We start from the raw sequence: 23,988 nt of genomic DNA on the forward strand, positions 1-23,988 counted from the left end.
CTGTTTGCAGTACTTTCCAAAGAAAAAAAATTATTTTTGTTTGTTTTCTTTCTGCATGAGAAGTAAAGAGATTATTGCAATACTTAAATGCTGTTTCCAAAGCTATGAAGGCTTTTCCCAACAAGGACTAACATCAGACACACCCTCATTCTGCCATTTCTACAAACAGAATGCCCTTACATTTACCATTGTTCAGACAAAGAACACAAGGCCACAGGGAAATTGTAACTTCATGTCTCACAATAAAACAATGCTGAACCTTTGCTAATTGTTATAAAATAATTCATTAACAAATACTCTGAAATGAAAAATTTTCACAGACACTATATATGTAAATATAGGTGTGTCTGGTTTTAATAGAAATTGTATATAAACCCAATTATATTTAAAATCTATCAGGAAAGTTTGCAATTGAAAGGGGATATAGCAAAATATTATTGGGGGGGCCTGTGTTTTATGATTTCAGATGTTTAGATTTTACACGTACTAGGTGTTTCTAAAGAAAGGCAAAATTGCATTTTTCTAGCTGTTCAGACCTCTGAAAGTACTTTTGAGCAGTGATGATGAATATATACACTGATTGATTTATATTCTTGTCTATCCTCCTTTATGAGTGAGATGTCAGGAAAAGAACCTAAGAGCAGAAAATTAAATTTGGACTTCCTCTGATATTGAACACTGACTGTGGCTTAAGAATGAACCATTACAAATACAACCTAGAACTAGACAGACTGCTGAGGGTAATGGTACAACATGTGTGTTCGATCCTATACAGCCTTCCCTTCTCTTCTCCTTTAGTCCCCAAACTAAATACCAACTATATGCAGATGCCCCCTAAACCTGTATTTCCAGACCTAAAATCTCCTCATAATGTGAACCTTATATTCACCTGCATACCCAACAATTTCACATGGATTAGTCACAGCAATCTCAAACTTAACAGGGACAACATAGAATTCTTAACTCTGCTGCTATTTTCCATTCATAACCTGTTCCTTCCCTTTGCAACAAACAACATTGCTATCCAACTAGATGCTCAAGCTACTAGATCCTCAAAATTCTAGAAGACCTTCTTTCCTCTTCACTGTCTCTCACCCAGGACATCCAATTCATCAGCAGCCCCTGCCAAATCTATCTCCAAAGCACATCCCATATGAGAACTTCTCTCCGCATCTGTTACACTCTAGTCCAGCCACCATCTCATTTTTCTCCTGGAAAAAAAAACAAGAGTCTCCTCACTGGTTCTCTGCTTTGATTCCTCCTCTCTTAACATCTACTTGCTTTAGAGGAGCCAGAATGCTCTTACATCACTGCACCAGGGTAAAACGAAAAAGAAAGAAAAAACAAGCTCAGTGTTTCCCACTTCACTTAAAACACACTACTCACCCTGGCATAAAATGCGTTTCCTAATCTGGTCCATGCCTAGCTCTCAGAATTTGCCTTGCACCCTTCATTAACTACATGAACTTTCTCTCTGCCCCATACACCAGAAACACCTAGTACATGTAAATCAAGAAAAACATTAACAAGAAAGATAAATTTTCTCATCTCAAAATGTAAAATAACTTTTGGAGGAGTTTCCACTATCAAATCAGCAATGGAGTATTAACTATAATCAAGGGAGCTTTCTTTTGTTCTTTAAAAACATTAGATTGATCATCAAAAGAAGTATAATCTACATTTTCTACCTGGCCAGCTTCAGCATACCAATTTTTACTTTGTGCATTTTGAAAACTACCTTTTGTTTTCTGTTATTTTAAGTGACAAGAGGAATAACAATGCATTAAAAGTGCCCCAAAATAAATTGTATTTACAACTCAGTACATTAAATTCATCATTATTTAAAACAATCATTTCTCTTAGCATATAAAAGGGAAGTCTGAAGTGGATTCAAAAAAAAAAAGAACCAAACCCACTGCCGTCAAGTCGATTCTGACTCATAACGACCCTATAGGACAGAGTAGAACTGCCCTGTAGTTTCCAAGGAGCACCTGGCGGATTCGAACTGCTGATCTTTTGGTTAGCAGTCATAGCACTTAAAGAAATTACAAAAGAACATTCCTGAAAATAGGCAGAAACCATCTGAAATGTTATTGAAATGTTTAAGCTATTAAAAACATTAAAGTACAATTTTGGAAGTGCAATTCTTAAATCCTGAAAGGTGAATTTTTATTTCATAAAATTCAAACATGTTTACCTGCATAATTAAAAATAGCATGACCCAAATCTTATAAATGTACAACAAAAACACATCTAAACTGTAGAAGAAAATACAACTTTGTATAATTCATTATTTATTAAAGCAAGGAAGAAAAACATCATTTAAAATCAAAATAACATCAGTAGCCCAAAAATCATTCTCTATAGAACGTGCCAGTAAGTAAATGAGAAAAACAAAAAATTGAAATACAATTTAGAAAGTTGATTTCAACTTTAGAACTGACAATCTGATTATATGTTCCCAAAAAACTGTACTACCAAAGAAGGGCCAGGTGACTGTTTTCACCCCAGTTCAGGGATAGAAATATACTGAAATGTCAATACTATGATAAAGGAGGTACCATACATCTGAACCTTGGTTGTACTGATAAAAGGGGCAATCAACACTATTGATTGCTGGCAAAACTCAGTGCTAACCAACTTAAAAACAAACCTTCAAAGAATCAGGCTCATCTACCAGGAAATTAACTGCTTACCAGAAAAGAGCTTAATATTCTCTAGAAAAGCAACAATATCCAGATTCTTTAAAATGTAGCATCCACAATGTTGAGCTCATATTTTAAAAAAAGTTACTGGACAGCTGAAGAGGAAATATGTGACCAATAACCAGAAAAACTGTTAATGGAAAATGAATTCCTGATCACCCATATGTTAGAATGAGCAGACAAGGACCTTAAAGTACCTATTATGATCATGTCCCCAGGACTTAAAGAAAAATATGGTCATAATGAAATAACATGTTAGAATTATCAACAAAGAAAAGAGGGATAAAATCAAACAAATTCTAGAACTAAAACGTACAGTATCTTGAAATGAAAAAAAAAAAAACACTAGATGACCTTAACAGCAAATTGGAGTCAGAAGAAAAAAAGGCCCAGTGAACTTGGAAACAGCCATATAATTATCTAAGAGCAGAGAGAAAAAATATTGGAGAAAAAGTAACAGATATTCACTGAGCTATGAGACAATGATGCAGTCTAATATTGTGTAACTAGAGTTCCAGAATGAGAAAATAGATTTAGGGCAGAACAAAACATTAGAAGAAACAATAGCCTAATTTGGCAGAAAATGCCAACTTACAGATCTATGACACTCAGCAAAAACCAAGAAAAAAAAATTTAGCTTTCTTTAAAAAGACCATTCTTTTACACTGTAATCAAACCACTATAAACCAAAAAAAAAAAAAAAAATTGAAAACAGTGCAGAATCCCGATCAAAATCCCTTTGGCCTTTTTTTGCACAAATGGAAAAACCAAAGTTCACATGAAATTGCAAGGGACCAAAACAATCTTGAAAAAGGAGAAAGGTAGGGGACTCACACTTCCTCATTCCAAAACTTACAATAATCAAAAAACTGTGGTACTGTCATAAGGACAGACATATAGATCAATAAAGTGAAACTGAGAATTCCAGAAATAAACCCATACACAGATGGTCAGTTGGTTTTTAACAAGAGTGCCAAGACCCTTCAATAGAGAAAGAATAGATTCTACAAATGGCTTTGGGACAACTGGATATCCACATGTAAAAGAATGAAGTTGAACTCCCTACCTCACATCATACAAAAAATTAACTCAAAACAGATCAGAGATATAAATGTAAGAGCTAAAACCATAAAACTCTTAAAGGAAAACTTAAGTGTAAATCTCCGTGACCTTGGACTAGGCAATGGTTTCTTAGGTATGACACCAAAAGCACAAGCAACAATAAAAACAATATTAAAAAACATTTGTACACCAAAGGACACTATCAAGGGGAAAAAAAGACATCCACAGAATGTGAGAAAATATTTGTAAATCATATATCTAATATTCAGAATAAGGTGCACTGGCAGTGCAGCGGTTAAAGAGATCAACTACTAACCGAAAGGTCAGCTGTTCGAAACCACCAGCAGCTCTGCGGGAGAAAGATACGGCCGTCTGTTTCCATAGAGATTTATAGCCTTGGAAACTGTACGGGGTCACTATGAGTCAGAATTGACTCGAAAGCAGTGGATTTGGTTTTTTGGTTAATATCCAGCATATATGAAGCAACTCTTACAACTCAATAACAAAAAGACAAACAACCCAATTAAAAAATGGGCAAAGGACTTGAGGAAACATTTCTCCAAAGAACATATAAAAATAGCCAATAAATAACATAAAAAGTGTTCAACACCAGCAGCCATTAAAACCAACAAAGCAGAACTGCCCCACAGTATTTCCGAAGAGCAGCTGGTGGATTCAAACTGCCAACCTTTTTGGTTAGCAGCCAAACTCTTAACCACTGCACCACCAGGGCTGCAAAGCCATTAAACTCCTTGCCATCGAATCGATTCCAACTCAGTGACCCTATAGGGTTTCCGAAGCTGTAAATTTCAGAAATGCAAATTAGAAACTGGAAATGCAAATCAGAACTACAATGAGATACAACTTCACATCCACTAGATGGCTATTAAAAAAGAAACAAAACAGAAAATAATAAGTATTGGTGAGAATGTGAAAAAGCTGGAACCCTCCTGCATTGCTTGTGGGAATGTAAAATGGTGCAACGGCTGTGGAAGATAGTCTGGTGGTTCATGAATAAGTTAAACATAGAATAACCATAACCCATAGGGTCCAACAATTTCACTCCTGGGTATGTACCCAAAAGAACTGAACACAAGTATGCAAACAAAATCTTGTATGCTACTGTTCATAGCAGCACTTTCCACAAGAACTTAAATGTTGAAACAACCCAAATGTCCATCAACTGATAGATGGATAAAATATGGTATGTCAATACACTGGAATATTATTCAATGACAAAACAGAATGTAGTACTGATACATGTACAAAATGGATGAACCTTGAAAACATTATACTAAATGAAAGAAGTCAGGCACAAAAGGCCACATACTGTATGATTCTTATTTATATGAAATATCCAAAGTTGGCAAACCCATAGAGAGGCAGAGAGCAAATCAGTGGTTGCCAGGGGCTGGGGAGAAGAGGAAGCGGGGAGTGACTGTTTAACAGACAAGGTGTTTCCTTTTGGAATGATGAAAATGTTCTGAAACTAGATGGTGGTGATGGTTGTACAACATTATGAATGTACTAAATGTCATAAGTAGTAAATTGTATTTTATGTGTATTTTATCACAATAAATAATAAGGGGGCCCAGAAGACAAACGAATGACATCTTTAAAGTGTTAAAAAGAGAAAAAAATACCAAAAAAATCCTGTAAACCCAGAATCCTACATCCAGGAAAAACATTACTCAAAACTAAAGTGAAATAAACACATTGTTATAGATTGAACTGCGTCCACCAAAAATGTGTGTCAAGTTGCCTAGCCATGATTCCCAGTATTGTGTGACTGTCAACCATTTTGTGATCTGATGTGATTTTCTTATGTGTTGTAAATCCTACTTTAATGACTTTAATGAGGTGGGACTAGCAGCAGTTATGTTAATGAGGCAAGACTCAATCTACAACATTAGGTTTTGTCTTAAATCAGTCTCTTTTGAGATATAAAAGAGAAAATTAAGCAGAGACACAGGTGGACCTCACACCACCAAGAAAGTAGTGCCAGTAAAAAGGCACATCGTTTGGACCCAGGATCCCTGTGCAGAGAAGCTCCTAGTCCAGGGGAAGATTGATGATAAGGACTTTCCTTCAAAGCTGACAGAGAAAGAAAGCATTCCCTTGGAGATGACACCCTGAATTCGGACTTTTAATCTACTGAATTGTGAGAGAATACATTTCCCTTAGTTAAAGCCATCCATTTATGGTATTTCTGTTATAGCAGGACTAGATAACTAAGAAATACAAATACAGAAAAACAAAACCTGAAAGAATCCACAGCTAGCTGACTGAAGAGAAACTGACAGCACATAAAAACTCAGATACACAGGAAGAATGAGTGCCAAAAATAGTAAATACATGTATAATGACAAAAAAAATTGCATTTTAATTTTCTAACTTTTTTTAAAAGGCATAGAGCTCTCTGAGGTCTTAAACGCTAGCAAGTGGCCGTCTAAGATGCATCAATTGGTCTCAATCAACCTGGAGCAAAGGAGAACGAAGAACACCAAAGACACAGGTAATTATGAGCCCAAGAGGCAGAAAGTGCCGCATAAACCAGAGACTACATCAGCCTGAGACCAGAAGAACTAGATGGTGCCTGGCTACAACCGATGACTGCCCTGACAGGGAACGCAACAGAGAACCAACTCCTGAAGGAGCAGGAGAGCAGTGGGATGCAGACCCCAAGTTCTTGTAAAAAGACCAGACTTAATGGTCTGACTGAGACTAGAAGCACCCCAGAGGTCATGGTCCCCAGACCTTCCGTTAGCCCAAGACAGGGACCATTCCCAAAGCCAACTCTTCAGAGAGGAATTAGACTGGACAATGGGATAGAAAATGATACTGGTGAAGAATGAGCTTCTTGGATCAAGTAGACACGTGAGACTGTTAGTATGTCCTGTCTGGAGGGGAGATGAGAGGGCAGAGGGGGTCAGAATCTGGCCGAATGGACACAAAAAAAGAGAGTAGAGGGAAGGAGTGTGCTGCCTCATTAGGGGGAGAGCAATTAGGAGTATAGAGAGACTGACTTGATTTGTAAACTTTCACTTAAAGCACAGTGGGAAAAAATGGCATACAGCTGTTTAATGCAAAACATAACATTGCATCATGGTATATGTATACATATAACACAGATGACAAAAGCATAATAGGACAAGGGGATAAATTAAGCTATACTGTCATAAGATTCTTATATTTTATATGAAGTTGTAGTGTTTATACAATATTAATTCTAAGGAGACTGTGCTAAATTAAGAATGCAAACTGTAATTCCCAGAGCAACCACTGGGAAAAATAATAATGCAAAGAAGTACAGCTGAAAATCCAGTAGAGGAATTAAAATGGAATACTCAAAAACGTTCAATTTACCCAAAGACAGGAAAAAAGGAACGGCCTCAAAAAAACAGATGAGGCAGAAATAATTAACAAAATGGCATGACTAAATCTGACCATATCAGAAATTATATAAATGGAAATAGACTAACAGTCCAATTACAAGGCAGAGTTTGATTAACTAGATAAGCAGATCCAGCTAGATATGGTCTACAAGAGATGTACTTTACAAGAAAAAACAAAATTATAAATAGATTAAAAGGATGGAAAAAATATACTAAATGACAAGTACGAGAAAGCTAGAAGACTACATTAACATCAGAAGAATTAGATTTCAATAAAAAATGTATGACCAGAGATAAAGAAGGATATTTCAATTTGGAAAAAAAACGGTGGGGGGCTTAATTCATCAGGAAGACATAACAATCATAAATAGGTATGTGCTTAAAAACAAATCTTCCAAATAAACAAACCAAAACCTGAAAGAACTAACAGGAAAGGTAGACAAGTCCACAATCATAGCTGAAGATTTAAAAACTTCTCACTCAATAAATGATATGTAGACAAAAAAATTAATAAAGATAGACAAAATCTGAACAACACCATCAACTACCTAAGGGACCTCCAGTGACACAAGTCGTTAAGAGCATGCCTGCTAACTAAAAGGTCAGTGGTTAGAACCTACCAGTTGCTCTGCAGGAAAAAGATGTGGCAATCTGCTTCCATAAAGATTTATAGCCCTGGAAACTCTATGAGACAGTTCTACTCTATCCTATAGGGTCACTATGAGTCGGCATCAACTTGACAGCAATGGTTTGTTTGGTTGGATCACCTACCTGGGTGATGCAAATGGGTAACATGCTCAGCTGCTAACCACAAGGTTGGAGGTTCAGGTCTACCCTGAGGCACATCAGACCAAAAGCCTGGCAATCTACTTCTGAAAAATCAGAGAGTGAAAACCCCCTATAGCCAAAAGGTGGAAACAATCTAAATGCCCAACAACAAATGGATAATCAAAATGTGGTACATACATAAAATGGAATACTACTCAGCCAGCAGAAGAAACAAAGGCTTGATACACGCAACAATAAGATTGGGGCGTAAAGATATTATGCTGACTGAAATAAGTCAATCACAAAAGGACAAACATTGTATGACCTCGCTTACATAAAAAGACAAGAAAAAGCAAATGTATAAAGACCAAAGTTTATTAGTAGTTACCAGGGATGGGAAGATGGGGAAAGCGGGGATTAATGGTGATGGGAAAATCCAATTGATTAAGGATAGAGTTGCATAGCTGATTATTGTAATTGCTGTCAATAAGTTGTACATCTGTAAAAAGTTAAACTGGCAAAAGTTGTGTGATATATTCACAACAATGAAAAAAAAAGACCATATGTAGCACAGTTCTACTGTGACACAAATGCCATCGCCACGAGTAGGAATGTACTTGTCTACTGTGACACAAACGCCGTCACCATGAGTAGGAATGAACTTGACAACAATTGGTTTCTAGTTATCAACTACCTTCAGCTAACTGACTTTTGTAGAACACTTTTTTACAAAATGCATGTTCTTTTCAAATGCATACTGAATTTTCACCAACACAGGCTACATGTTGGGTCCTAAAATGTCACAAAAAATTTCCAAAGAATAACCACAATCAAATGAAATCAGAGATCAGTAATAATAAGGTATCTAACATATTTGATACTTAGCATATCTAACATCAGATACCTAACATAAATGGACATTTAACAACTCGTTTATATATAATTGACAGCTCAAAAATAGAAATAACAAGGGAAATTAAAAGATATTTCAAACAAAATTATAATGAAAAAGAACATATCCAAATTTATGAGACACAGCACAATGCTGTATTTATATGCATTAAAATGCATATAAGTTTTAAATGCCTATACTGAAAGAGAATAAGGGTTTAAAATCATTGATCCGATGATCTAAATGTTAGATTCAAATGATCTAAAAAACCTAGAAAGTTAGAAGACAAGCAAAGAAAATCCAAAGTAAAAAAAAAAAAAAAAGGAAATAATGAAAGGAGAAATCAATAAAATGGCAAACAGACCAAAAAATACACTAAATCCACAAAGCCAAAAATTGGTTCTTTGAAAAGACTGATAGAATTGATAAACTCCACAAGACTAATAAAAAAAAAAAAAAGAAAAGAGAGCAGGAACCCCACAAATCACCAATATCAAGAATGAAAAAGAGGACAGAGATGTTACAAACATGAAAATGACAATACATTTAAATGGCAATGCAAGAGGCCTATAATATAAAGAAACAAATCTTGAAATAGGATAAAGCTGAAAAACTTAACTACCTGACTTCAAAATTACACTTCTCTCACCACTCCTAATCAACACTGGACTGAAGGACTTAGCCACGCAATAACGGAAGGAAAAAATATGAAAGACATAATGCTCAGAGGAAAAAAAAAAACTCAATATTCATATAGAATGGACTGTATCCATAGAAAACCCTATAAAATCTACTAAAACAAACTGTGAGAACTAATAAGTAAATTTAGCAAAGTTGCATGACACAAGGCCAATATGCAAGAATAAACTATATTTCTATATACTGTTGTTGTTCTTAGATGCCATCATGTCAGTTCTGACTCATAGCAACCCTACGAACAGCAGAACGAAACACTGCCAGGTCCTGAGCCATTCTCACAATTGTTGCTGAGATCTGAGCCCACTGTTGCAGGCACTTTGTCAATCCATCTCACTAAGGGTCTTCCTTTTTTTTTACTAATCCTCTACTTTACCAAGCATAACATCCTTCTCCAGGGACTGGTCCCTACTGATAACATGTCCAAAGTAAGAGAAATGAAGTCTTGCCATCCTCACTTCTAAGAAGCATTCTGGCTGTACTTCTTCCAAGACAGATTTGTTCATTCTTCTGACAGTCTATGGTATATTCAATATTCTTTGTGAATACAATAATTCAAAGGCAGCTTTCACATGCATATGAGGTGACTAAAAATGTCATGACTTCGATCAGGTGCACTTAGTCCTCAAAGCGACATATTTCCTTTTTAACACTTAAGAGACCTTCTGCAGCAGATTTACCCAATGCAATATGTCATTTGATTTCTTGACTGTTGCTTCCATGGGCGTTAATTGTGTATGCAAGTAAAATGAAATCTTTGACAACTTCAATCTTTTCTCCATTTATCATGATATTGCTTACTGGTCCAGTTGTGAGGATTTCTGTTTTCTGTACATTGAGGTATAATTCACACTGAAGGCTACCTACTGTCTTTGATCTTCATCAGTAAGCGCTTCAAGTTCTCTTCTGTTTTGGCAAGCAAGTAATGACAACTGCATATCAAAAGTTGTTAATGAGTCTTCCTCCAATCCTGATGTCCCGTTCTTCTTCATATAGTCCAGCTTCTCAGATTATGTGTTCAGCATACACAGATTAAATAAGTATGGTGAAATGATTCAACCCTGATCCATACCATTCCTGATTTTAAACCATGCAGTCTTCCCTTTGTTCTTTTCAAATGACTGCTTCTTGGTCTGTGTCCAGGTTCAACATGAGCACAATTAGGTGTTCTGGAATTCCCATTCTTTACAACATTATTCATAATTTTTTATGACCCACACAAATGCCTTTGCATAGTCAATAACACACAGGTAAACATCTTTCTGGTATTCTCTGCTTTCAGCCAGGATCCATTTGACATCAGCAATGATATCCCCCTCATCATCTTCTGAATGCAGCTTGAATTTCTAGTTGTTCCCTTTTGATAATACTCCTGCAACCGTTTTTGAAGTAACTTCAGTAAAATTTTACTTATGTGTGATATTAGTGATACTGTTTGATAATTTCCACACTCTGTTGGGTCACCTTTGTTTGGAATGGGCTATATACTAGCATCAAATAATCTGGAAAACTAATTTTTTTTTAATTCCATTTATAATAGGATCAAAATTATAATGCTCTTAAATACAAACTGAACAAAAAATATACACAATCTCTATAAACCAAAAACCAAACCCATTGCAAAAACACTGTTGAGAATAATTAGAAAAACTGCAGATAGAAGGGGAGAAAGCCCATGTTCAAGGATTAAAAATTCAGTATTGTCAAGATATCAATTTTCCCTAAAATTGACCAGTAAATTCAGCACAATCTTGATCATAATTCCAATAAGCTTCTTTTTTAAATAGAATGGACAAGCTGAATCTAAAATTTATATGGCAATGCAAGAGGCCTAAAAAAAGCACCAAAAAAAGAAATCTTGAATAAAGTTTAAAAATTTCCTGACTTCAAAGTTATAAAATTACTATAAAACTATAGAAATCAAGACAGTAAGACTGTACTTATAGCAAAAGGATAGAGAAGTAAAAAAACGGAACTGAAAAGAGTGTAGAATAGACATACCCTTATATGATCAACTGATGTTTTTTACGAAGGCATAACAGTAATTTAATGAGGAAAGAATATGATATCATAAAAGAACCTCAACCCTTATCTCACACTACATAAAAAACAAATTCTAGATAGAATTTACTTTTAGATATACAAGCTAAAACTATAAAGCTTTTAGAGAAAACCTAAGATGTCTTTGTCACATGTGGGTAAAGATTTCTTAGGACTCAAAAAGCAATAATCATAAAAAAACTGAGGAATCAGAACTTCATAAATATTAAAAAGTTCTGCTCATTAAAAGATATCATTGAGAAAATAAAAAGGCAAGCCACAGATTGGAAGAAAATATTCACAATGCATATATTTGACAAAGGGCTGGTATCCAGAATACGTAAAGAACCCCCAAATAAGTAATAAAATGACAAACACTTCTCAAAAGTATACAAATGGCCAATAAACAACAAGAAACAAAGCTCAAAATCATTAGTCACAGCAAAATGAAACACCATTATATATTTACTAGAATGACTGAAATGAAAAAATCTGACACCACCAAATATTGGCAAGAATGTGGAACAAACAGAATTCTCGTCCACTGCTGGTGAAATAAAAAACGGTACAAACAATATGGGGGAACCGGCTAATGGTTTCTTATAAAGTTAAACAAAAGCCTACTATATGACCCAGCAATCCCAATCTTTGGTATTTGCCCAAAAGAATGGAAAAAACGTGTGCCCACACATTCTCTTCCAAGAATGCCACAGCAGCTTTATTCATAACAGTCAAAAACTGTTAGCAGCCCAAATGTCTCACAATATTAAAATGGATAAACAATTAGGAATGTATTTATATAACTGAATACTACCTGGCATTAAACTACTGACACCTACAACAACGCAGATTAATCTCACAGACATGATAACTGAGCAAAAGAAGACAAATTCTTCTATTTATATGAAAAAGCAAAATCGGCAAAACTAATTTATGGTGACGGAAATCAACTCAGTGCTTACTTCTGGAGTAGGAGAGGACTGAGTGGGAGGGAGTAAGAATGAAGTTTACAGAATCCTGGTAGTGTTCTAAATTTTGATAGGTGTGTGCATTTGTCAGTACTCACAAATTATATACTCAAATGTGTTGTTTACTCAATGTGAATTTTACTTCAATTTTAAAAAGCTCTTCAATAAAATAAGAGTTTCTGAAAATATTGTTAATTGTATGTTTGCCATACAAAGTGGTCTCAATTAGCAATTCTGAAAAACTTTGAGTATCCTAGCCTTCCAAAAATAAGTAAAAATACTGGGAGTGGAAGTAGCCAGATTTCTCATTGTTGGCAAAGGGAGGTACAAATATAGAAAAGGGATGAGAACGAAAAAAACAGAAAAGGGAAATACCACTTTGTGGTGGTAGGCTGAAAGTAGAAGTACCGGTGTAAATTCCTGATTTTTAATATATGTATATATACCTGCAGGTATATTTTATAGTGTGTGTATATTTATGTATATGTACATAAACACCCAATTTTCTAGTTCTGTCTGAAGAAAGGGCTTAAAAGCAATAACCTACCAACTGCCCAATTCTTGGTTTCTAAATACCATTCTGTAAGGAAAGGACTCACACGTTCTTAGAGAAATGACTGGTTCCAGGGCTGGAGCAGGGAAACTACAAGGTGAGCTTAGAACAACTTGTTGCACCAGAAAGTAAGGAATTGCTCAAAAAACATGGGAACATGTCAAAAGGACAGAGGAGCCTGCTTGACCAAGCAACCAGTGATCAAATCTGGAACAATTTCAGCATCAAAATAAATAATAATAGTAATGCATTATCGTATATAAAATAAGAATCTATGAGTCTATGCCAATATAAGTAAATAAATGAGGCAAAAAAGGAAAGCTTTTGCTTACTTAGAAAATATTAAGATTATGAATCACAAAGAAAGACTAAGGAAATGTTCCAGATGAAAAGAAAGAGATTTGACAAATAAATGCAATGTGTGATCCTGGATTGGATCCTGGATCAGATTTAAAAAAAAAAAAAAAGCTATAACAAACATTATTAGAACTGATGAAATGTGAATATTGACTGTGGATTAGATAATAACATTGTCTCAATATGAAATTTTCTGATTTTGATGGCTGTTATGTGGTTATGTAAGAGACTATCCCCGTTTTTAGAAAATGTACACCGAAGTATTTAGGAGTAAAGAGCTACGGTGTCTCTAACTTACCCTCAAATGATCTGGGGAGGGGAAAATACACACACACACAGAAAAGGATATTACAACAGTGTTTCAGTGATAAATACATCAAATACTAAGGCTGAGATAAACATTAATTTATATATCCAACACATCAAACACTAAGTTGGGCTAAACATTAATTTATATATCTGTGTAAGTACTTAATCAAATGCAGGCGATTTTAATTTCTGATTAAATTTAAAGACCACATTTCATACAAAGCAGAAAACCAAGCAAATCAAACCCGTTACCACCAAGTTGATTTCAACTCATAGCGACCCTACAGGACAGAGCAGAACTGCCCCACAGGGTTTCCAAGGCGTGCCTGGTGGACTCAAACTGCCGACCCCTTGGCCAACAGTTGTAGCTCTTAACTACTACGCCACCAGCAGAAGTACATAAAAATCTCATATACTTTTAAGAAAGTATATAGCTCTAGCACTTTTATAAAGCTTACTCCAAGACAGAGTAATAGTTAAATGTATATCACAAGGAACAGGAAGTTGAATTACAACAGCCCAGATAACTTAGGCTTTTGCTATGTACTTACTCTACTCTGAATTGTAGAGTAATAAAATAAAAATACACATGTTTAATACTATTAACAATTGACAGGTAGCACTGATTGCCCAATTTTTGTTAACCTTATTATAGAATGATGGATAATCCTTCTGTTAGATCAATTTTCAAATTATAGTTTATTTGACAAACCCAGTTATCTGGCTTTACCAACCGTACTCCAATACTTGAAACCTCTAACATCTCCGTATAGGCTCAAACAGAAGAAAAATTTCCTTTTCTTCCACAAAAGATGAAGTTGGTATTTCGTTTCTCTAAATCCTTCTTATACCTGTCTTCACCTTCTTAGCTCTGTCCTCTTTTGCCCTCTGCCTTAGTAAGTCATATCAATCTCAGCGAATGAGTCACTTAGGTATTACAGTGATATGTCACTAACATTTTTAAACTATTTCTGCTCTGCTTATCAGCATCTTACAGTGGGGCAGCAGTCACCCCTTTCCTGGCATTATTTGGACTTCCAAAAAGATGAATTTCCATATGTAGTAAAAATAATACATAGCTGCACAGTTTTAAAAAACATAATGGCAGTGCCAAACCAAAGCCCCCATACTAAATCCAAACCACAGTGACATGGTTATTAACATGTCTCGAAGAAGAAACACCTCCCTATTTACAACATAGGTTAGAGGCCTATGTAAGAGTCAATGGCAAGAGGGAAAAATCCTACACTGTGCACATACCTTGATTTATACAATAGATACAATGCCAAAGAGTGACTACCTTTAGGGCAGGCAGTATAGCGGAGCGGTGAAGTGCAGGGATTCAGATCAGGCTGCCTTGATTTATAATCTGGCTCTACCACTTTTAGCCATGCATCTTGCAGCAGGCCCCTTAAACACTCTAAGTTTCTTTATCTATAAAATAGGAACAATACCTACCTCAAAGGATGTTGTGAAGAACAAATGTGACATCTGAGATATGTGGTCTGGCACAAAGCAAGCACAATCTGTAACCCCATCCCCACCCCTCACCTTTCTGACTCCATCTTCTCCTGCTCCCCCCAACACACTCTCGAGTCAGCCACTAGGACCTACTTCTTGCTATTCTCTGAACATGACAAGGCCTACCCCGCCCCCCTTAGAACCACCACATTTGTTGTTCTCTTTGCTGGAAATGCTCTTCCCGGACATAACTGTTGGTCCTCACCCTCGCCTCTTTCAAGCCTTTCTCAGATGGGAACTGCTAGGCTGAACCCTTCTCGGCCCGCTCCGTTTAAAACTGTGCACCTGCCCACTTCCCCAGTATTCCCTCGCTCCCATCCCTGCTTTACTGATCTCCAGAGCACTTTTCACCTTTTCAAGTCTTTTACCATCTGCCCATTCCCCTACCTCACTGCTCATTAGATTATCAGTCCCATGAGGGCAAGAAATTTTTTGTGGTTGCTTCACAGGTATATCCTCAGTGCTTACACAGAGTCTGGGACATAAAAAAAGGTTAAAAAAAATATTTAATTTACTGAATAAATATCTGCTTTTATTATCACCACTGCAATTTATTTTCTGGAGTTATTCCTTTAGTTTTCTTTTTAATGTGTGCTTTAATACATCAGTACCTCCCAACATGTATCACATGTACTTGGTCGTGAATGATGCTGTGAGTTAAGTCACATGGTGGTGCTCCTGGGCAGACAACAGCTCAATATCATAAAGCATTTTCTTTTTCTGTACTGTAATTTCTACACAATCACTTGAATAATTCATTGAACTTTACTCCAACATTAAATGATAGGAAAATTAATATGCTGCTGTTTTTTTTATAGATGCAACCATCTGAGTAAAAGAGGAGACATACAACTAATAAATACAAACAGGCTTGTATATGTTGCCTACAGAGGATCAGGAGGCTGAGTGGCTGGGAAACTTACCTTTAACTATACACCCTTTAAATGTTTTTGACCATATATAAGTATTACCTTTAAAATTTTTAATTTGAAAATAAAGCGCTAATTCCACTGATGACAGTATACTCTGTTTACCTAATGGAAAGACAAAACTTGTTTCTTTAGCATAAGATACTCACTGGATTTAAGCTGGCTAACCAACTGAGAAGTGAATGAATAAACAAGCATGTACGAAATGCCAGAAATAAATATTAGGTTCATTATAAGCAACTGTCAATATTCTACAAAGGTTCAACCTAATGGTTACAGGCTAACCAAAAAAGGGTATAATTAAGAATTTTGTATTTTCAGCTCTCTGGAAACAGGGAACTTTATTGTTTAAATATTGCACAACTCCTTTCAAACATTTTTAGTAGTAAATCATATAAAAAAGCAGCAGACTGTCCATATAGTTTAAATATTCTAGAAGAGCTTGTTCTCTGAAATGGTCTCTTTAAGTGACAGCTCTTTTTCTAAGGAAGATAATCATAACTGATATTTGGTTTTGAATGTGTATGTTTATTTAAAGATCTTTTATTAAACCAGTATCTATTGAGTGCTTACTATGTATTTTAATAATGCATCATCACAAGAACCCTGTAAGGTTGATATTATCTACCCATTACACAAATAAGAAACCCCCTCTAAAAGGTAAACGACTTGCCCAAATTCACAAAGGTCGTCCATAGCTAAATCAGGATTAGGACCCATATCTGCACATTTCAGCAATACGTGTTCTTACCACTATGCTTAGCAGGCAAGTTGCTATGTCCCTGGCTAGTCGTAACAGGGAGCTACAGTCTCAGTCAGAATTTTTCACATGTACTAAAGTCAGTTAAAATTAGGCATTCTCTCATATTCAATAGAAACAAATGTCACCCTACATAGATAAAAGTTGAACATTTCAAATTATATTTAAAAAAAAAAAAAAAAGATGTAGTGAATGTAAGGATGGCTGTCATTTACTCTAGATCTACTTTAAGAGTCTTCATAAAATAAACGGAAATAAGTTCAAACTAGATGTGATAAATAAAAATTACAAGAAACTGTAATCTGCAAAAACTGAACTAAAATAACAAATAAAAACTCACACTGTTAGCATAGTTTCTGAATTCAAACTTCCATACTTACAAAAGGAACACGTACCTTTTCCTAAATGTGTATTTATGCTCATGTATCTAGCTGTTCCCGTAAGACTCTTGTGTTCTCTGTATGGTATGTGTTTCTTCGTCTCTGGATCAATATATTCCTTTGCCAAACCAAAATCTATAATATGAATAACTTGCTGGGTTTTGTTCCCTGGTCGTCCTATTAAGAAGTTCTCAGGTTTTACATCTCTATATATCAAGTTCTTTGAATGGACATATTCCATACGGGAAATCTTGATTCAAGAAAAAAGAAGACAAATTTTAGGTTTTAAAATAGCATGAGAAAGCATGCTAGAGGAAAAACAGAATTTTCACAATGAAAACAACATTAAATAGAAAAATCATCTGAAATTATTTTAGTTTTTTAAAAGTAACATGTCAGTCTATAGTTCCTCAAATATATACCCAATTATAATTAAAAAGCTAAGCATTTACTATTATGGTCACTGGCAAATGAAAGTGTCTGAATTTTATAAATTCCTTTTACATCAGTAAGCTTGAGCCAATCAATACTTTTAGATGATGTTACATAAAATCAAAAAGCTTTACTGATATAAAATCTTGAACTCAAAAGTGTAAATGGACATTTATACTGTTACAATTTATCAGTTCAGTAATCAAGCAACTTTCACAATTATATTAGAGAAACATAAGTCTAAATTATTAAATAAAATAATTAGCAAAGCAACTTTCAGTTTTTTGGGTTTTTTTTTTAATAACTTCTTTACTTTTTCCTCAGGTATTAAATGCTTAAAAAGATCCTGAAATTACAAAATTTTGAAATTCAACTCTAATACTGTACGTTTTTAATAACTATTTTTTGTTACAGGTTCTTGAATAACGTTCAGTGTAAAAACTTCAAAAAATAGAACATTACCAATAAAACCTCTTAATTTAGTAATAATCATGATTAACAATGCAATACACATACAGTTACACAGGTCACTTCAATTCGTTTGTTTGCTAACAAATTTTGGTTTTTTTTTTTTATGATACGTAATCTTCTAAGACATACTTTTTACTTGACATGAACATTTTTCAGGTCACAAAACATTCTTTTAATATACACTTTTTAATGGCTGCATATTATTTTAGTGCTATTCAAAATTTATACAAGCTAACCCTATTATTTCTGTACATAAGAGTTGTTTCCCATTTTTTATTATAAACATCCTTGGAGAAAAAGTTTTAAGTATCTCTGAATACCTCCATAGGATATGGAAGTGGAGAAGTGGAATTGATGAGTCAAAAGATAAAACATTTTTATGACTTCTGCAGCATACTCCTATTGGCATTTATTTCAAAACCACTTTAAATCACTCTCTATACTGCTTTTTCACAAACTATGAAATTTAAACAATTTGTTAAGACTCTCTCGTTGGTTTGTTCTTTCTTCTAGGCTACTAGAGACTATTATCAAGATTAAGAATCCATGTTTCTGAAGGATCTCTTTCCAAGTAATCATCTTCTGCATCAAGAAAGGGCTGAAAACAATTCTGAAGCTGAAAATTCTGATCTTACACAAATCATATATTCTCTCATGTAAATAACATATATATCTTGATTCAGCTATTTTAAGTTATATACACCCTAAAAGACAATATATGAAAAGCAGAGCATTTTTATTAGGTTGAATGCTCTGTGAGGTAATGTCATAAAACTCTGAACTTTTAATATAATTATATGACCAAATGAACTACACAGTTGTTCAAACAACTACAATACATTCTGCTTTACTTACCAGTTGTATAGCTATCATAAGAACTGTTTTAAGAGAAAACGTTCTGTCACACAAGTCAAACAAGTCTTCTAAACTAGGTCCCAGCAGTTCCAGCACCATAGCATTGTATTTACCACAAGGGCCAAAATAGTAAACTTGAGGTATACCATCTAGGGGAAAAGAAAAAGTCATTTAATAATTCCATCAACTTAAATACCAAACTTTTCTTCCTAAAAAAAAAGGGTAGTTTTAACACTACAGCAAACTGCTTACTTTTTCTATACACAAAACAAACACTCCTGACCAAATTTCCAACACAATATCTTAGCCTTGATGTTTACACTGTACTCTGGGTACACTTCCAACATGGCATTTACTAAACTACACTATACCTGTATTTTCCTGTTCGTCTCTATACCACTTCACCAGAGAAAGAAAATGGGCTTTTTAGTCATGTATTTCCATGGCCTAAGGAAATGCTTAGCACATAGGAAAGACACCATTTTTATTGACTCCATTTTCTTGAGTAACAGTATGCCCTCCCCTGAGTGTGGGCAAGATTCATGGGACTTTGCTCCCATGATTAGGTTAATGCTATATGGCAAAGGTCTCTATCAGTTGACTATGAGTTAATTAAAAGGAAGAATATCATCCTGGTAGCCTAATCATGTCCTTTAAAAAAGAGGGCCGGTATATTCACACAATGGAATACTACGCATTGATAAAGAACAGTGAGGAATCTGTGGAACAAGTCTTAACATGGAGGAACCTGGAAGGCATTATGCAGAGTGAAATTAGTCAGGTGCAAAATGACAAATATTGTATAAGACCACTATTATAAGAACTTGAGAAACAGTTTAAACTGAGAAGAAAACATTCTTTTGTTGTTACGAGAGGGGGGAGGTAGGGAGGGTGGAAGAGGGACATTCACTAATTAGATAGTAGATAAGAATTACTCTAGGTGAAGGGAAAGACAGCACACAATACAGGGGAGGTCAGCACAATTGGACTAAACCAAAAGCAAAGAAGTTTCCTGAATAAACTGAATGCTTCAAAGGCCAGAGTAGCAGGGGCAGGGGTCTGGGGACCATGGTTTCAGGGGACATCTAAGTCAACTGGCATAATAAAATCTATTAAGAAAATATTCTGCATCCCACTTTGGAGAGTGGCACCTGGGGTCTTAAACGCTAGCAAGCAGCCATCTAAGATGCATCAATTGGTCTCAACCCACCTGGATCAAAGGAGAATGAAGAACACCAAGGTCACAAGGTGATTACGAGCCCAAGAGACAGAAAGGGCCACATGAACCAGAGACTACATCATCCCGAGACCAGAAGAACTAGATGGTGCCCGGCTACAACCGATGACTGCCCTGACAGGGAACACAACAGAGAACCCCTGAGGGAGCAGGAGAGCAGTGGGATGCAGACCCCAAATTCTCATAAGACCAGACTTAATGGTCTCACTGAGGCTGGAAGGGACCCTGGTGGCCACGGCCCCCAGACCTTCTGTTGCCCCAGGACAGGAACCATTCCCAAAGCCAACTCTTCAGACATGGATTGGACTGGACAGTGGGTTCGAGAGGGATGCTGGTGAGGAGTGAGCTTCTTGCATCAGGTGGACACTTGAGACTATGTTGGCATCTCCTGCCTGGAGGGGAGATGAGAGGGTGGAGGGGGGTAGAAGCTGGCGAAATGGACACGAAAAGAGAGAGTGGAGGGAGAGAGTGGGCTGTCTCATTAGGGGGAGAGTAATTGGGAGTGTGTAGCAAGGTGTATACGGGTTTTTGTGTGAAAGACTGACTTGATTTGTAAACTTTCACTTAAAGCACAATAAAAATTATATATATATAAAAAAAAAAGAGAGGGCCTAGATCAGATAATCAAAGCATTACAGACGCTTCTCCTCTTGGCCTAAAAGAAGCAAACAGCCATGTTGTGGAGAGGGGCAAATGCCAGGGAAGAACAGCATCTAGGAACTTAAGGCCTTAGTCTTATAGTCATAAGGAACTGAATTCCACCAACGACCAGTAAGCTTAAAAGAGGTCTCTGAGCCTCAGATAAGATCACAGTCCTGGCTTAACACCTGATTTCAGCATGATGAGGCCCTCGGCAGAGGACTCAGCTAAGCCATGCCTGGAATCCTGCTCCAAAAAAACTGTGAGATAAATAAAGTCTCTTGTTTTAAGCCACTAAACTAGTGCTAATTCATTAAGCAGCAACAGAAAACTAACATAAAATCAGAATACAAATATAAACTCTAAATGCCCAGAAGTCTTCTGTATTTTATTTTTGTGCATAAAAGATTCCCAGTAAACTAAGAGCTAATAGGTGATCAATTTACCTTAACACTGCATTTATGTATTTACTCATCACGAGAGAATGAACTCTTCTACCTTAAATGTCTCAGTTTAACTTCCAAGGATGTGGCTGTTGTATTTGTCTGTCTTGGCAATTTTAACACAAAAAATCTTTCCAAATTATAATATACACTTCCTATTCTTTTTAATAAAGAGTTTAGGGAACAAAACTTTACTCTTTAATGGTCCACCAGACTGAGTCCAGCACAACTAGATGGTGCCTGGCTACCATCAATGACTACTCTGACAAGAATCACAATAGAAGGTCCCAGACAGAGCTGGAGAAAAATGTAGAACAAAATTCTAACTCACAAAAAAAAGCCAGACTTACTGGCCTGACAGAGACTGCAGAAATCCAAGAGGATGCTCCCAGATACTCTTTTAAGCTCAGTAATGAAGTCACTCCTGAAGTTCACCCTTCAGCCAAAGATTAGACAGGCCCATAAAACAAAACAAGACCGAAGGGGCACACCAGCCCAGGGGCAAGGACTAGAAGGTACAAGGGGACAGGAAAGCTGGTAAAAGGAAATCCAAGGTCAAGAAGGGGGGACTGCTGACATGTCATGAGACTGGTAACCAATGTCACAAAACAGTATGTGTACTAATTGTTTAAAGAGAAGCTAGTTTGTTCTGTAAACCTCCATCTAAAGTACAATTTAAAAAAAAAATTACTCTTGATGTTTACCCTATCATATTTAATATAAATTATTGCATGAAAAAAAGATTTTCTTTTTTTTTTAATTACATGGGCAGAATAGAAAATATGGAACTAGAACCCAAGACAACTGAGATCTTAATCTGACAATAATCTTACTCTGACAATAACCACCAGCTTTGGGGCTGCCTTGTCATTCAATCTCTCTGGTGGGCCTCAGTTTGCTTATGTCTCATATTAAGACCAGATTTCTCCCAGGTGAATATCAGTGAGACAAAAGACTGTCTGGGGATGGGGAGGTAAGATATTATCATCATGAGAGGCAGAGGAAAGGGGACAAGTTCAAACTGCATGCTTGGCTCCCTTCCCATAAACAGAGATCTTTGTATGAGCCCTCCAGGGTATATGTCGGCACCCACCATGCATACACACACTCACATCCACTTGTCCCATTCCCCTTGCTCAGTGAATCACTTGGTGCAAGCCACTCTCATCAGGGCCACTCTCACCACTCTTATGTGTCATATCTACCCCTCACATGTGTAAAGGCAGAAAAAAGGTTCAAAGAAATAGTGATATGAGAGGTCCTCTAAAGTTTACTGCAACTCTGAAATTCTGCTTTTATTTACTGTGCTGTATAAATCAAGATCCTGAAGCTTTAAGACTAATAATCAGTTCTTGGCTACTAAGCTTTTAAAATTCTAAATTTTTTTTTCTCTGTACTAGTGAAAGTTTTAAATTTCTTATGCTCTCCATTTAGCAATCTCTAATAACTCATATCCACTCTATAATTTGTTGCTTCAAATTAATTTTAAGTTGTTTTATATATGTGTATCTATACATATATATACACATATACACATACGTAAAATACACACACATGACAGATTCTGAGGTTCTTCTATAAAACCCAAAATCAAACCCATTGTCATCAACTCGATTCCAACTCATAGTGACCCTATAAGACAGAGCAGAACTGCCCCAAACGGTTTCCAAGACTATAATAATTCCCCCCTCCCCCCCGCCTTGGTGAGCGTCAGGAGTGACTTCTTACTGAGTTAAAAGGGTGTCCAGGTGCCATATTTTCAGGGTTTCTCCAGTATGCCAGGTCAATTAAGCCTGGTCTTCTTTTTTGTGTGTGTGAATTCGAATTTTGTTCTACATTTTTCTCATGCTGTGTCCGCGATCCCTCCATTGTGATCCCCACCAAAGCAGTCGGTGGTGGCACCAGACACCATCCAGTTGTTCCAGGCTCAGTCTGGTAGAGACTGTGGTAGTTGTGGTCCACCAGTCCCCTGGACTAACCCTTCCCCGTGTCCTTGGTCTTCTTCATTCTCCCTTGCTCCAGGTAGATGGGACCAGCAGATGTATCCTAGATGGCTATTCGCAGGCTCCCAAGACCCTAGTCACTACCCAGCACAGCTGGATGCAGAACATCTCCATAGACCATGTTATGTCAATTGAGGCAAATGTCCCCTGAGACCATGGTCCCCAGCACTTAGCTCAGTAGCTCGGTCTCTCAGGGCGTTTTGATATGTCTGTGAAGCTTCTATGACTTTGCTCTGGTCAAGCTGTGCCAAGGCTGTACAGAAGCAGACTTTACAGAAGGAGACTGCCACATCTTTCTCCCACAGAGCAGCTGGCTAGTGGATTCCAACCTCTGATCTTTCAGGTAACAGCCACACGCTTAACTACTGCGTCACCAGGGCTTCCTCTATGAATGGACTATCAAATGTAGTTCCTTCCGAGTCTCCAGCTACATTACTAGTAGCTGAAGTTGTTGAGAAATAATCTCTGAATAAGATAGCAATATATTTTTGTTTATTTTAAGGACTTTTTTTTTTAATGTTCTTCCACTAAAACTGGGAAAACCATTTAAGGAATCACACTGTCTTAAGTAAT

At 36.2% G+C, this 23,988-nt stretch overlaps 1 protein-coding gene across 10 annotated transcripts in view; it reads right to left on the minus strand.

The window, feature by feature from the left end:
• CSNK1G3 (casein kinase 1 gamma 3) overlaps positions 1–23,988 on the minus strand; it is a 144,701-nt gene that overhangs the window by 37,886 nt on the left and 82,827 nt on the right. For all 10 annotated transcript variants that reach the window (XR_010319223.1, XM_064275819.1, XM_064275809.1 and 7 more), the window contains 2 exons: positions 19,094–19,242; positions 17,351–17,585 (listed from right to left, as the gene is read on the minus strand). Coding sequence is in view for 9 of the 10 variants with exons in the window: in XM_064275819.1 (XP_064131889.1) it covers positions 17,351–17,585; positions 19,094–19,242 (384 nt within the window). In the remaining variant the exon portion in view is untranslated. The remainder of the gene's footprint in view (positions 1–17,350; positions 17,586–19,093; positions 19,243–23,988) is intronic.

The sequence above is a fragment of the Loxodonta africana genome, chromosome 2 (genome assembly GCF_030014295.1).
Source record: "Loxodonta africana isolate mLoxAfr1 chromosome 2, mLoxAfr1.hap2, whole genome shotgun sequence".
Classification (NCBI taxonomy): Eukaryota; Metazoa; Chordata; class Mammalia; order Proboscidea; family Elephantidae; genus Loxodonta; species Loxodonta africana.